Consider the following 17,091-nt stretch of genomic DNA (forward strand, 5'->3'; position numbering starts at 1 on the left):
ATCCTCACAATGTTAAACGTTTTTCATTTTAATACCTCTAGACACATTTCCTTGTTTAAAAAAAAGTATAATTTATCTTGAAAAACTAATCAATACTGTTGGCGTAATTTGACAGAGAACCAATCAATTTTAGATAAACTATGGCTTAAATTTAGTCACGTCTCACGTAATTTCTTATTGTCAACAAGTTTATCCTAGTTTACCAATTGAATTAGTTTAGTAACCTCCAAATATCTTTCATGCGCGAGGATAGTTCCTACTATTCTTAATATTGGTCTAATTAGTATATTTCTTACGGTTATAAAGATTGATCAATGTTAATGTCCCTCGCTGATATCTTTAATAACGTCATTTCAAAGATTCTTCTATTAGACTACTTTTTAGTCCAATTGGGACGTGTCTTTCAGATTCACACCACAAATGAACAGGACAATGAAATCTTGTACCAGTAAATTGTGAAAATGGGCAAGCACTTGTTTAGTAAGCAAAAAAAAAAGGTTAGGGTGTAAATAAGGGCTAAAAATCAAATATTGGTCATTTATTTTCATTTTAATTCAGGTTGATGAAAATTTTAAAAGCTTCAGATTGTTTTTTTTTTTTTTATAAAATACCAAGTTATTCTAATTATGATTTTTTTGCTTATATGAATTCATTCACCTTTTTTTTGTTAATGAACTTATAATTGCTTTGGAAGTGTACATTAAATTTTTTAAAGAGTAGCATTTATTTATATTTTTAATTAGTTTATGTGCCTGTTCACAATGCCAATAAATTTCTTTGCAAATTTCGATTTGGCATTTTTTTTTTGGCAAACAATAAAAGATGGACCTCTTATTTAGACAATTTTTCCATTAAAATATGTTGGTATGTTACTTGAAGTTTATACCACTTATTTTTAAAATTCATAATTGTACATTTTATATAATGCATGTACAGGCTCTATATAAATTATAATTCCAGTAAGAATACCCTAACCCTCGCTCAAGCCACGCCGGATAACCCTTTGTTAGTTAAAAGTTTGCTCGATATAAAGTGGCTCTTCCAAAGATGAGTTGGAAAACCATTTAACTTAATTTTAAGAATATTTTCCTTTGAATAAATAAGAAACGTTTCAAGTCCGTCTCGCTAGTAGTCCTAAAATAACAATTTGAATTTAAATCGATTAAAACATCTCCTTATCTCAGTTTTCCAAGTTTCTTCGGAATGAGTATGACTGACTCTCATTATAAGATGCTAATGTCATAGAAGTTTAATCCTCGGAATCTGTTTCTTTAGTAATCAAGGACAGACTCACCAAGATAACGAAGAACTCACAACTTTATGGATCACAATATTTCCAGATAAAATGAATAGAGTCAATTCATGAATTACTCATTGATACGTAGTTAAGGAAAGTAACCAGCATTCTTGCTCACGAAAATCTAGACATATTTTATTTCTAGCTCTTAAATACAGATACTTTTAAAAATCTATAAAGAATTTTATCTGCCTAAAATTTATAAAAATCTAAATACTATGTTTATTTGAGCCCTCTGATCTCTTTAGCAATGGAAAGAATTAACCATGTCTTTAATATTTTATTGTAAATTTTCTAAAAGTTTTGAATTAAATACTTAGGACACATACTTTTCAATTTGACTTTTTTTAATGTTAATATTATAACATCCATGATAATATCCAGATACATATTTTTAATCAATTTTTGTATCTTGATATCTATTTCAATTTATTTATTTAGTATTCACCTTATAAATGGTTATATTAAGTTTGGAGTTGAAAAGTTACTATTTATTCTAGAATCTCTTGTTTGAATATTATAATATTATTTAAAATTATTAAAAAATAGTGATTTCCACACTATGCATACAATGTCATAATTTAGAAAGATGAATTACATCAGGAAAGTGATGATGAGGGTCCTGACAGTTCTTCAAATATTTGATTAGAAATGGACAGGAACATTTTTGATTATTAACAAAGTTTGGTTCGTTAACATAGGTCGACTTTGATTATCTTTCGATCATATTGTTGGAACATATAGACTATTTGTGATTAACAGATCTGATTGGTCATGTTTATCTTGTGTTGGCCTTAAAATACTCCCGTTGATATTCAATGTCTGTACTTGCTCCATTAACCCATCAAAGTATTCATCAGTACTCATAATCATGCTGTTGCCATTGCTAATTATGTTACCATTCTGAAAAAAGTATAGTTTTATAACTTAAAATGCCTTAGGAAAATCTAAAACATTAGACTTGTTTATTTTCAATGTTGACCAGACGATGATTTTCCTCATCTGGATTTTGACTTGTTTCTGACCAGGGAAAAAAGAATGGAGCAATATCTTGTTTTAAATGTCGATATTTTTTTCCTCCCATGGTAGATAGTGTTCGCTTTAACACTCAGGAATCTTTTAGTTTGAATTTTTTTTTAAATAACAAAGAATATGGTGATGGCCTCCTGAGAGAACTATTATGGTCTTTCAGATAATATGTAATTATTAGTTTTCTTGAGCCCTATGTGAAGTTTAACTATTTATTATGTTTTGATTTAAATATCTACGAAAATATAAAATAGATTTATTTTTGTTCATTATACATATAAAATACATTATTGTTCATCAGATCAAAATTATTCATACATAGATATATGCAAGTCCAAAATAACTATTAATTTCTCTTGATGTTTGAGTTTAAAGTGTATACAGACAAAGAACACCTCAAAACAGAATGAAATTTCTAATTACTCCAAGGCATCGCTATTATCTTCAGCTGAAGGATAAACAAGAAAATTCAAATTCACATGTTCTGACATCAAATTGAGTTTATTTTTTTTACGTTTTTTTTCTAATTTTTGAAAGTCTTGAAAATTTTTTTAGAAAATGTTTACCTCAAACCAGATTTGGGGTCTTGGACTCGTTTCTATATTTTAAATACTTGCGACTTACTTGATCACACAATAAAAACACAAAACATAGATTCAAAAGTCATTTCAACTTATATATTCTAAGAACTTGATGCTGGACTCGATAAAAGTATAATTTATTGACTTAATTGAAATATTTTATGCCGGCATGTACTCGAATGTACAAAATATTTTCAATCTTTACTTAAATCACATTCACCTAATAGGCAGTTGCCTAACTTTTTTATAAGCAAATTAAGATTCTACTATTTTCATGTAATTACTATATTTTTCAATTTAGATACAAAGTATGAGAATATGAATATGATCGATGATGGAGCTTGATTATCAATAAATACCAAGATATATGCAAAACTACGTAGATTTATTTCAAATATTTTTATTTTATATTTATAAACAAAATTTATAAATAAGTTTTATTATTTATCAGTTTAGACTGTTATCAGGGTTAAAAAATGTGTCAAACCCAATTCTTTTTTCATTTCCATCCTTAGCTTTCTCCTTAAATTTTTGCAAGAACTTCCTTTCTTCAATATTTATTGAAGAGTATTCTGTTTCTAGATAATCCATTAATATACTTGCTTTTTTTGATAAATGATTTTCTCTTATAACTTTGTTAGATTCTTGGATATCATACACTGGTTCAATCAACTTTGGATTTTGGATGCCTATCATTTGTGCAGTCATATTTTTGGCATATTGTAAGAGATGAAATTTATTTTTCGAAATAGATTTGCTCTCTTTTACCTCTTCAAATGCCAAATTAATAATAGACATAACCATATTGATTAGAACCATATTTATCGCAACTGTTTGAATAAAGTTTTGTAAAGTAACATAATCAAATAAGAAATGAATACTTACTAGAGAAGGCAAAGAATATCCACGCAGCCAATAGATTTGCATCCCGTAGCTCAGAAAAATTAAATTTCCCAATACTCATAGCTAATGTATTTTCAAAAGATCTTAAGAAATCCCTAAACTTTTCCAGATCATTCCTTAGTACAAAGTAAAAGAATGAACAGAATGCTCCAAAAAGGATACAAAATTCAATGAAAAATGTTGAGAGTCCCACAAAGCACAATTTGATAGTTAAACCTATTTGCCTGAAAGTTTTTTGAAACCCCAATAATTTGCATAGTTTAAGTGATGTTGTAAAAGCAATGAAGGAAATTGAGTATTCATAATATGTATTGATAAGAGCAGGTATTGTAAGACGAATATACTCATTTCCTCTTGTCATTGAGATCCGTTTTGTAGTCTCACGAACAATTATGAGTCGAACAATAAATAACGCAATTGCTGTATATGAGAATAATATGGTCGCAAAGTTTGTCAAGTTCCAAAAGTTTTTAATAAATTTTCCAAGTCCTTCTTTTTTCAATGTAGTAAGAGTACTTATAGTATAATAAAGTGTTGCCAAAACGAATAATACTTCTGAAATACTTATAATTTCACTAAAGAAGCTATTGTCTGGAAAAAGTTTGAAAACCTCCACCCTATGATATGGCTGAATTCCTCCGCCAACAAATTCACCTATGCAGGTTACTGTTGCAAACATATTAATTTGTGCATTGTAAACTGAAAACTCTGCAAGTAAACCACGAGTTCGGTTATCAGTCCAGTTATCCTGTTGAAGTTTCTTTATTCGTTTTTGTAAATCCCCTATATATCCCTGTAGTCTTAAAACATATCCTCCTCCACTATAGGTATTTATTTTACCACTAACAGTTAAAGATTCTAGTTCGGTTGCAGAGAGATATTGATATTCTGGAGCCTCTGTGCAATTGGGTTCCAAGAATTTCGCTTTCCAATTTTCACACCAAGAAGTTGTATCCTCTGATGATATAGATCCCTCGCCAAGACAATCTTTTATATGTTCACGAACAAATGGGTGAGTTCTACAAACTCCAATTTTTTGCCGGATTTGTCTTACAATCGCATATCCTATCAAACGATTCACACGATCATTTAAATAGCCTCTGAATCCATACGGTGGCCGATCGTTGTACCATGGCTGAACTCTTGTATTTGGAATCAGTGTCGTTTCTACCCACTTCCACCAATCATTAATATCTCTTATTTTTTGAAAGTCGGTAGAGGCTCGAGTTTCTATACATGGTCTATAACGTGAATCGTCGTTTGGATAAATTTCGCACATAGCTCCTCCATGAATTACATTAACAACTATATTCTTTTTTTCCCAATGAGCATTTGGATCTCTTGGCCCGAAACAAATAATCAGAACAATGGATAAGTAACAAAAATATGTAAGCAGTTCTTTTATAACTTGACGCATTTCGAATTCACTACTTCGTAATTCCTTTAGTCTTTGTTTAAAATCCATATCAAGATGTATTCGATTAGGTGTTTCATTTCTAGGTCTACGATCGATTGATTCATTATCATTAATGTCAAAATAAATTTTTGGAGGTTCCTCGTCTTCTTCAGTATGATCATCCTCAAAATGATTTGTTGATTGTTTGTAGAATCCGTGGTAAAATATCAAAAATGTGATCTGAATAAAAAAATATTAATTCCCAAAAATAATTTAAAAAATAATATAAGATGATTTATATTTACAATGATTGGTTGTACGATGAAAAACGAAGTAAACCAATTTACAAGCATTGCGACAATAAATTGGTAGATGACAACATTTGTAAAATGTACCACAATTCCAATGGTAGCAGTAATTGAAGTACAAATGATCATAAAACAAAATATCCATGATATAATCCCAAATATATAATGATAAGAACGATTTCTCCTAAAAACGGAAAGATGTACCTATTTAATTCACTGAACCTTTTTCATAATATTTTTTCTGTTTTTATATAATTTTTTACTTTTCTTTTTTAGGGTTCAACACATAAGGAATATATTTATTTTTCTTATAAATTTAACTCACCGTTTCTCAATAGCATTTTTCTTTCTTTGGTGGCCTTCCACTTTAATGTCCAAGGTTTTTTTATTTATGGCTAGTTATTTTATAATACAACAAATACAAAATATATTTAATGTCAAAAAATCTTTAGTAATTGAAATCACCTATGTTTATTCCTTCATTTAAGCGACTTTCTCTCATTTTCCGATTCCTTGATTTTGTGAACATTACAACAGGTAAAATAGTGGGAATAGTTACAATTATACTCGATACAAAACCAGTAAGTATCTGAAAAAATATAATAACTTAATGAAAATCTAGTTCTTTTTTTATTATTATTATTATTCACTAACGTCTCTATAATCGAATCCTATAAATTCTATTGCAAATAAAGAATCAATTAAATGTCCAGGAGTCAACGAGTAATAAAAGGCGTTGAGTATCATACTTAGTGAATAATAAGTGAGGCACACAGTAGATCGTTGAACTCTTGTGAAGCGGGACTTAAATGGTTTGATAAAAATAGAGAGCCATAAATGATGATTTTTAATCAATCTCAATAAAGATGTACGAATCAAATATTTGTAATCTTCAGGTTCTTCATATGACTGAGGATATAGAACAGCCGTTTCTTCAAAGTCTCCTCTATCAAGAGCAAGCCATGTATTTCCAATAAATTTTGTTTTTACACCATTTTGTATATCAAGAACGGTTAAACTCATTAAATACCAAGATCCAGCATCACCAAAGCCCATACTGTCCGTCCAAATTAAGAGTCTTAAAAGTGGTCCTAATGGTCGATTTGTTGATAGAAGAAAAGAATCAAAGGATCCACTTCTGAATAGATCTCGTGTCTCATCGTTCAGTTTTCTTATTTCAGTGATGTCATTTTCTCCAAATAATATGAACTGTATGTTACATTTAACTTGACTGCTGAGAAAGGGGCCTGTTTCAACAACTATTTCATACATATATGTGTCATTTTGGTGATTATCTGCCATGAATTGTACATTCATCTGTAAATTAAAAATGTAACTCAAATAGTCATGGATATGTGGAAATGAAATGTCAAATAAATTACAATTATAACTTAGGTTTGTTTAGTATTATTATGCTGGAAATGTAACAAAGAGTAAATTTTTACTTTGTAGTGAAATCATAAATCATATAATTATATGCCATTGTATGTTTAAACGTTGTCAAAGTGTAACTTTCTATTTTTGGCGATTACTTTATTTGAGTAAATAATAATATGGTATCAAAAAAATTAAAACGAATTTCATGTTAATTACAATTTATAAAAGTAATAAATAATAAAAATTATTTAATATCAAAGCTATTTTGGCTCATAAAAATAATCAACGAACCATTAAGACATATATAAATGTATGCTAATTTGTTTTTATTATTTGAGGGTAAAAAGTTGCTAGAGGTGTCCAATATCAATGTTTACTTTACTACTATTGAAATATAAGGTATTTTTCCCTTCTAAAGTTGTTCGTTTGATTAATGGGTCCCTAAGTCTGTAATTGAATAAAAGTACATAAGAGAATTTTTTTAGAAAATATGTTAAATGCTAATTTTAGCACTTTATTGACAATGGGTTCTTCAGAAAGATTATATATATATACATATATTTATTTATCTAAAATGAATTAAAATTTTGATGCTTTCATATTTAAAAATAATGTATTTATGTATTCAAATTTTTTTATGTATGAAATGTAAAAATTGTTTGTGTATGAAATGTAAAATTTTTTAATGTATGAAATGTAAAATTTGTTTATGTATGAAGTGTCAAATTTATTTAAATTAGATAGAAAAGTACGTATTTTTTTAGGGGAACCCACTTTGAGAAATACTGGCCTAGTTTACTAACTACGTTAAATAGAATGTTCCATTTGAAAAGTTTAAGGGCCAGAAAAATGTACCTTCGAATAATATGTGACATACGTGACACATAGTTCAACATATAGGTATAAGAACTATTGATTATGTTAAATAAGATTTTATGACTTAACTTAATTAAAAAAGCATACAGCTCTGTAATATCTTATCATCGTTGTAAGGACGTACAATGTATATGAAAGGAAAGAAATGGATAATGTTTTTCAAAAAAAAAATGATTCAATGCAAAGCATACATCCAAAAAGATCTTACAACAAAGGAAAGATGTTACAAAGAGAATCAGAATAATTCTATTTCAAATGCATTTATTTAAAAATCAGTAGCTATGAATTGGAAGGGTACATATTTGGGGGTCAATAAGTTGTTTAGAAAACCAGAGGGAGACAAACAATATTTCTGTCTATATCAACATATTAACCTTACATTAATTAACTAATTCCGTTGCATGTTTAATAGTATTTATTTAGACTCGTTCAAGGAACGATTTTTTATTATTTTTAATAGAACAATCTATACCAATATTTCTGTTAAGACGGAACCGTGTACATAAATTGAAATTGTAGACTGAAATATATTTTTCTGTAAAAAAGTCCCTCAAAAAAATATATTTTATTAAAAAACAGATATTTTATTTTCCTTCAAATGTTGGGTGCCTTGATCAAAACAGACCTTTTTTAGTATACCGAATTTGAAAATGCGAACAGTTCTGATAGAAAATAAAGTAAGTCCAAATATAAGACCGTTTTTAGAATTTACAGACAGATCCTTTACCCTACTGTTTATCCGCCTAGAGCCTGATATATGCTCTTAATATATTTTCTATATCAAATTTTACTTCAACGTCTATGTAAATTCTTAACTTATCATATACTTTATGTATCTAACTTTCGGGATGATACTTCATGAGTTTCAGAGTTATTAACAAGTTTTAAAATTCATTGTCTAGGTTTACAAAAGTTTTTTGATGTGTTCACATTATTTTTCTACCCCAGCGATGAATATAGCAAAAAGAGAAGATGAGAGAGGACAAGGTGATATCTTCTTCTGTATGAAATATGTAAAATTTATTAATAAAGAAAAAAATTATCTTTTACAATCATGAAAGTTTAATATTTTTTTCTCCAAATACTTTTTTATTTTATGAACTCTCATGTAGTATCCTATGGATCAAATGTGTAAGTCAAACAAAAGGTTTTTCATTGCTAAAAATTATCCATTTAATGTTAGGGTGGCTAAATACTTTGAGAAAGTAATCGTATAACGATTTCAATGGAAGTTACGAGGTTTAAAAAAATATGTAATCAAAAGAAAGTCAATGAGTAAGATTAAAAATAATTATTTCTCTATCTCCGTAAAATGTTGAAATTTATCATTCAAATTTACACTTAAAAAAGTTTTATTTATAATGAAGTGTCGAAAGATAAATAAAGACCCTAAAAAATAGATAAATAAGCTCTATATACTGAGTTTGATTTTCGTTTTGTTTTTTCCGATAAAAAGAAAGATAAAAAACAAAATTTATTTTTATGCACATTTGATAGTTATGCAATAAAATTGGAAAAATTTAAAATTAAAATCTTACCTTTTTTATGTCAATTCTGTCCATTATAATTGAGTATATTAGAGCCAACAAATAAGCTATAAAAGTTAGAGCAAGAAAGGTAAAAAATGTTAGATTATCCGAGAAGGATGACAAGGGAAATATCAGATGAAAGTCTATATTGTTCATTAAATAAAATGATCCAGAGGCAAAGGAACTCAGATGCGATGAAAGACAACCAGATTCTTTCCTTGATAAATTGAGATTCTGAAAAGATTTTAATTATGTAAAACTATTTGTGTCATATTACAATTAAATACTTTGAGTCCAAGTCCTTCCCAAATTTCAGTTACTTTGTTAAAATAGTAACAGCCTCCACTATATACTCGAAGTGAGTAATTCATGCTTTTAAAGTCAGAGTCTAATTGTGAGTTGGCTAACGTAAAGTCACTGCAGGTTTTCCCTTCTTTTAAAATGATAGTATTTGATATTGTACTCACTCCTAAATACCATGTACCAGTTTGGTTTTTAATCAATTCATCATTTATAAATAAAGTCTTTGTACCTACACATTGAATAGAAAAAAAATATATTTAGAACATAAAAGCATAAAACTCAGTTTGAGGTAAAAATATTTAAAAATAAACAGAAAAGCAAAACATTTTGGATATATAAGAAAAATGCTTTTATTTTAATATATATGTGAACTACTATTGTTTGCTTCTTTAAAAATGTTTACTCTTTTAAAACATTGGTACTACTAATCTTCTTCTCTTATATAATAGGATTTATAATTATAAATTCAATATTTTTCCAATAGATGTCTTTACAAATGTGTATATTGCGCTGCATAAGTATGATCGGTTTACCACTTTATAAAAGACCAGTTGTAGAAAATATGAATAAAATAACAGAAATCGTCGAGTCCAACCGTCATATAAGCACTGCTTCAATTGCCGTGGAGATAAATATTAATAGAGAGAAAAAAATCTATTAAAAGTAATAGATATCTTTTAACCACACTTTAAGTTTAGAGAACATAAATATTTTAAGTGGATAATGTTACCTCAGAGGGCATATCAGTTGACACTCTACATTAAACTGTTGTTATTTTTTTCTCCTTTCTTATTAGCATGCAATGTATGAATATGGGCTCCCTCAGAGTGTTACTTCGATATTAAATAGTCTGACTCCATAGCCAACATATATTTATTGATGTAATATAGAGGAAATGTTAATTTTTTACAATTCGTATAGACTCATTTTTCCTTCTTTATATAATAATAGGTTAGAAAAAGAGTAATTTTGTACTATTTTGCTTTATTTCAATGATTTATATATAAGGTATTACAATCATCTGATTTAAGCCAAGGATGGTATATTTTATATTATATGAATATCATTGTTATTATTTACATATGTGGTGACACAACTAAAAACTAATGTGTGGTTCTATTTATAATTATCAAACCTATCAAAACTCCACTTTAGATTTGATCAGAAGTTGGGCTTGACTAACATCCAATTTCTCAAATAGATCCGTCCCCTTTCATCCTTGACGATATGACGTATGACTTTCACGTGGGATAATCGATGATACTATTCTAACTTAATAGGACTGCAAACTCAGACATTTTGTCCAACTTCAAGCATTGGTAAATCCCAAACACCCATATTATTCCTTTCTCAGATATGCTCAAATTTCTCTCAGCGATCCTGATTATAGAGTCAGATATTCTTTGATATTGTGATTCATGAGCAGAAACCAAAGTTTGGAGTTTTATTCCAAATAGCCACTTTATGGAGGATAGACCACCCCACTTTTGTGTATTCCTACGCTCTAGTATTGCCGAATTAAACTTATCTATATAGACATGTCGCTTTTCTCCAGTAGTAGTATTTTTCAAGTTGGATTTTAAATGATACAGATTTCTCTTAATTCTACATTATTTTACGTCCCTTATTGTTTCTCAAACTTTTAATTTAATTATTGGAGTCAGATTATTTAACTTTGTTTGTTTAATTCCAATTTTTTGTATTTTTACAATCTTAGCTTTTTATTTTTGGAAATAAAAATGTTTAAAAGCGTTAAATTTTTCTTATTTCTACATTATGATCCAAAATGTTCTATTCTATGCCATAAAAAATATTTTTTATTTTTTTCTGGAAACTCATATTGGCTATGTCTCTTACCTCTGTATCTTTGAAATTTTTGCACTGACGTCAAAATATATTTTTTTAATAATTATTCTACTTTTCTGTGTTGATATGGCCTTGAGAGTTTAATAGTTCTTGTTTCATATCAGCACTTTCCCATGATCAAACACTTCTGACTGATATCCTGTACAGTAGGCTTCCTCAATTTAAATATTTCTTATTGTCGATACTTGTCTTGTAGTCTTACTAAAAGAAGACTTCCCAAATGGTCTTCCATAGTAGAATTTTAGAACTTTGCTTCCTGTGGTAGTGCTTTTGCTCAGTTAAAAAATTAAGCAAAATTCTCCTCTCTCACCTGACTACATTTATTGATATCAACTCTCCGATTCAGGACGGAGTATTCTTCTTGTTAATGCCCATTCAACGTAACTAAACTTTTAATGCCGCCCATATCTAAGAACTGTTCGATATTACCCTGACATGACGAAGAAAGATAGTTATCTAGATATCCTTGCTACTCATCAAATTTGGATATAATTCGAAGAATAAAATTTCCAGAGAGTCATCCAGTTTTTGAATTTCTACAAAACTGTCATTGACTTCTAGAGTTTCTGGTTATAATGAGACGTCTATTTGGGTTATTCTACTCAACTCTGAACTAATATGTTAAAAATCATTTATTATTTTTAACGCTATTGCTTAACTCCAAGGACGTTAAACGATAAATTTGTATTGATTATTCTTATTCGACACATTTTTTGTAATTTTTTTACAAATTTCTCCAACGCAAACACCGTGAGTAAATTTTTTTAAGAAAATGCAATATCTGATACTGGAGCAATGGAAACCATAGCTCCATCAAGTGTTCTAAAAGCAGCGAAGCTGAAGATAGATCAAAGAAAAATTATCAAGATATCAAAGTTTTAAATTTGGCTTAAGAGTATGAAAATTGATTATTAAGGACTCAAGGGAAACACGATAAAATTTGTGTCCCATAACATTGAAGAACTCTAAATTTTATGTCAACTTTTCAGAAAATTATGTGTGATACCAGGATATTATCTTAGAAGTATTTAATAAATTCATTATTGTGTTTTTTCAAATAAATCAGTAAATACAAGTAATTCTGAAAATCATATTGTGGAGATCAAAAGTAAGTATCTACTTGTCTTTATTACGGAAGATAATTGGAAACCAATGAAAGACAAGAAAATGTATATAAATTTTAAAAAGAAGACAGAGATTAAACCTGTCAGAACACTGGTAACACGTCAAATTTCAAATGCATATAGAGATGCAACTTGGCTGAGCTAAGAAAAATGGAGATACAAGGAATCATTGAATCAGTTGAGAAGCCTATAAAAAGAAAAAATATGATGCATATTGTCCCACAAACTCTGAATATGTATATTAATAAATAAAAATTACCCGCCTGCGCCACGTAGTTTCTTTATGAACATCATTGTTATTATTAACATATGTAGTGACACAATATATATAGTGATGTGTCGTTCAATTCATAATTATAAAACCTAGAACACCAAGTATTACCCATTCTGTTCGATAACTTGTTGCTCAAGAGAATTTAACTTGGTAATGCCCTTCTCGTAAAAGCCTTTGTCCCTATTGGCAAAAAGCTCAGACAGCCTATTTTTAAAGACCTCTATTGCACCAAATGTGTACCTTAGCTCATTGGCCATAGACAGGAACAGGTGGTAGTCACTTAGTGCCAGGTACGGGCCATATGGTGGATGCATAAGAACTTTCCATGCAAACTCCAAAGATGTTAGCGGTCTGGCTTTTCTTGATGATGTATTGTTAGCCTATTCACCAATGGTAGCCACTTCTGTTCGATTGCCAGCTTAAAACGGTCAAGTTATACATATTAAGGACATAATTTAGCAAAAACATATTGCTCTAGTCACTGTTGTTCAATACCAACCGAAAAAATATACATTGCAAATTTTCTTGGTAATTTTCAACACTTTTTCCCCTTTCAGGTAGTAAAATGTAAAATTTTGGAATTATTTCGTATGAGATCTCCATACTGGACACTTAATCCCTCATGATTGAACCAGCCAAGTGCAATACTGTACAAAAGCGTTTGTAGTATACACTCAAAGCTTATTACACTTTATTGTAGGATCTAATGCGTCAAATAACAAACAAGATATTTCTTTTATTTTAAATAGGCGGAATATACAAAATTATATTTCCCCCAACAGACATAATACTATTTTTAGGGATTAACCTTTTATATGGATTTTGAAATCGAGACATTTAGGAATAAGTTGAATGTTTTCTTGGGATCTTCGCAAATTCTCGGGAAATTTTTACAGCATATAAAAAAAAATATTATATTATTTTGGAAATCCTTGAGATGAAGGATCTCATATTATTCTATGAGAACGAATAGAGGGAGGAACAGACACACGGTACATAAATTAGAAGAAGAAATTATAAAATGAAAGAGAAGAATCATCCTTCCTCCTTTTGTCGTATTAATAATTGTTATAATCTATAAAGGATTATGTCTGTGTTTCCAACTCCATCTTGGGAAAGAATATAATGGACCCAGTTCTGCGATATGATACCATGTATTCGATGGAAACATCCCATATCTGATTCACTATTAAATATCTCTACTTGGATTCTAACTCTAGCCAAGTATCTATGGAGTCTTTCGGAGTCCAAGTCGCTTCACTCCAACTTATGAAACCTCGGGAAGTAATCAACTTTGCAAAGATGTGCTACAATTCTTGTGTCTTGTTTGCTCATATCGTCAACTCCAGACAGTGAAACACTCATTTCCAATACGATCCTATATTTCGTTTGGACTCTTCCATGTCAAAATGTATCCAAGTTATTCTATTTGTTAAGAAAAGCTTCATTAACTAACCTGGAAGATTCATGCTAGATTTGGTTCGACTTATTAATAAGCAAGGAAGTGAAAGTCAGAATGCGCCTCAATAAATCTTAAAATGTATTTAAGAATACAAAATGAAGTTGAACTCCTACAGGATTAAGGAGCTAATAAATTATAACTTTCACATCAATTAATGATTATTGCTAAATTCAGTTTCTCATTGATTAAAAGTTTAAAGATTATTTTCATATTGTCTAATTTATAGTTCTATTAATCAATTTATTTAATATTATAAAATACAATTTGGGTACATGAATCAATGAATCAATTTGAGTTCTTAATTGATTAATTAGTTCGAATATGTCGCCTTGATTAGGTAATATACCATTGGGAAAGGTGGACCATAATATCGGCTGAAGATTCTTCAATTGTCTTGTCATATTTTTCCTTCAATAAAAGATATTCATCCAAGTGACTGAAAGATTCAAATTCCCCAAATTGACAATGCTTCAAGTGGAATAGTTTCATCAATCCAGGTAAACTTAATGTTGGTATGAGCACCTGTTAGGGGATCCATAATAATGATTTATGGTAGAAAACAAAATGTTGATAGTTTCCCAAGATGATGAGTTGGAGTGGAGCGACTCGAACGCTGAGAGACTCCATATGATACTTGGACAGTTCTTATACGGAGAAAGATTTAACCGTCAATCAAATATGTATTAGAGGTATCCAAGGGATAAATGGCATTATCTTCCAAAGGGGATCCGTAATATTCCTTCCCGAGACGGAGTTCGATGGACAGATATAAACGTGATCCCTTTTAAAAATATTAATATGATTGATGTGAGGGTTGAGGGAGTTGAATGTACCGTACGTCTCATCCTTCTTTTCTTCTTTCTGATCAAAAGCTATTTCAATGATTTTCTCTTCAGTATCTGGCCATTTATTTGGCTATTTTTTTATTCAATTTAAAACACCGATAATATGAATGATTCAATTATTTGATTCATATTATCACACAGCAATTATTTCGCAAATAATATGACAAACATCCAGCAAATAAATATTATATTTACATACTAATGAACTCGAACAAGATAAATTTGGTCTATTATAAACAAATATCTTAATATTATCACATACTATAAAATATAAAAGTGTTGAATTTTAACTACAAATAATTAGAACCTCGAACTTTAAACTTTTGTTTCTCAAAAACTATACGATCAATCGATTCGAAATTTTACAGCATTATATAAAAATGTTGGGTGATTGCATAATAATCTCTTTTGATATACTTGGTTGAAGTACTAAAGAATTTTTGCGACTTAAACCTTAAGTGCCCGACAATTTGAAACGTTCATTGTATATAAAAGATCAAGACTCTTTGCACCAATTCAAATTAGAGAAAATGTAGTTATTTAAAATTGCTGATAAATAATCAAATTCTTATGGAACTATCCAGTTATATTTAAATAAAATGTTAGTGCTATGTTTTAGATGGGGATTGACATTTTGTTGAGCGTGAATATAAATCAGCAGCGAGACTTATAATACAATTATGTTAAGACCCTTCTTAACATCAGTTTTCTGTTACATGATTATGGAAGGTTTTGATATGTATAAAGTTTAATCAATATAAATCTACTAATTTTAAAGGGTTTTTTTTTACATTAATGTTAAACTCCTTGGCAGTCAAAACAGTGCTTACATGACAATTTCCATTATTTTATCCACATTTTAGACAATTGGCTTTCCAGTGAGTGGTATATCTTTGAAATCAAAATTATCGTAAAGAATTCGACAAAACCAAAAAGGAACGTGATTGATAGTATCAGGACAATAAAAACTATTCACATTCTCAGTCGCCTGGCTTTCGCTTTTGTCTTTATCGAAGAATAACTGTAGAATGTGGAGTTTTTTTTTTTGCTGCTGTCCATCTTTGACACGTACTCAAACAATACAGATTCAAACAATCACAGCAAAATCAGCTAATTTTTTTTAGTACATAATCTTATATTTCTAGTGCAATCTAGCGTAAATTAATTACACTTATACAATGTGAGATACACTTTATGAAATAAATATATTGGAAAATTTTTGAATCAGCTCTTCTGAATATAGCTACAAATATTATTATTGAAAGTATTTCACATCTAAAATTTTTAAAATAATGTATTATTTCGATCATCATGAGCGTCCTTAACAAAAAAAAAGCTCAAATAAATTAAAAATTCATGGTAATTCCGAGTGGTCTAATAAACACTTTGAATTTTAAACTTCAATAATATATTTATTCTATTAATTAAAGATAGAATTTAAACAAAATTAATACTATAATTAGATGCGTAACTGAGCTTTTTTAATCATTTATGCAGCCTCCATTAGGGCCAATGATAGGTTTCAAGCGGCGGCAGAAGGCCTGACACCCATTGTGGATGTACTTATCTTTATTAATCAAATTACTAATTTCAATCACTCAACCTTCATTAATCATTGAACTAGTAAGTGTTCAAATTTCGATGGACCATTCGATATTTAGAATTTATATAAATAGCCATGCAGAAAAATATATACTTCTGTCTTAACTTATTGTTATAGAATTGTGTTATTTCCTCATGGATGAAGCAGATAATCAAGCTGGAAGTGATATGGATATTAGTCTGGATCCATCAGTACTAAGTCAATTAAATAGACGTTCAATATTTGGTACAGTCCCCAAAATAAGTTACCTTATATTCTTCAGGATGGGTGCTACTTCATTGTCTATGCAGTGAATCAATCTTTAACTTATCTTTAACC

General features: G+C 29.2%; 1 protein-coding gene across 1 annotated transcript in view; it reads right to left on the reverse strand.

Moving 5' to 3' along the window:
* Positions 1-3,275: 3,275 nt before the first annotated feature.
* The window catches only part of LOC121132192 (location of vulva defective 1), a 51,568-nt gene continuing 37,752 nt past the window's right edge, over positions 3,276-17,091 (reverse strand). The window contains exons 7-14 of the mRNA XM_040727585.2: positions 9,584-9,828; positions 9,306-9,530; positions 6,169-6,831; positions 5,980-6,103; positions 5,840-5,909; positions 5,512-5,698; positions 3,793-5,446; positions 3,276-3,737 (exon numbers count right to left, since the gene is read on the reverse strand). Coding sequence (XP_040583519.2) covers positions 3,355-3,737; positions 3,793-5,446; positions 5,512-5,698; positions 5,840-5,909; positions 5,980-6,103; positions 6,169-6,831; positions 9,306-9,530; positions 9,584-9,828 — 3,551 coding nt within the window. The 3' untranslated portion in view covers positions 3,276-3,354. The remainder of the gene's footprint in view (positions 3,738-3,792; positions 5,447-5,511; positions 5,699-5,839; positions 5,910-5,979; positions 6,104-6,168; positions 6,832-9,305; positions 9,531-9,583; positions 9,829-17,091) is intronic.

The sequence above is a fragment of the Lepeophtheirus salmonis genome, chromosome 2 (assembly GCF_016086655.4).
Source record: "Lepeophtheirus salmonis chromosome 2, UVic_Lsal_1.4, whole genome shotgun sequence".
Taxonomy (NCBI): domain Eukaryota; kingdom Metazoa; phylum Arthropoda; class Copepoda; order Siphonostomatoida; family Caligidae; genus Lepeophtheirus; species Lepeophtheirus salmonis.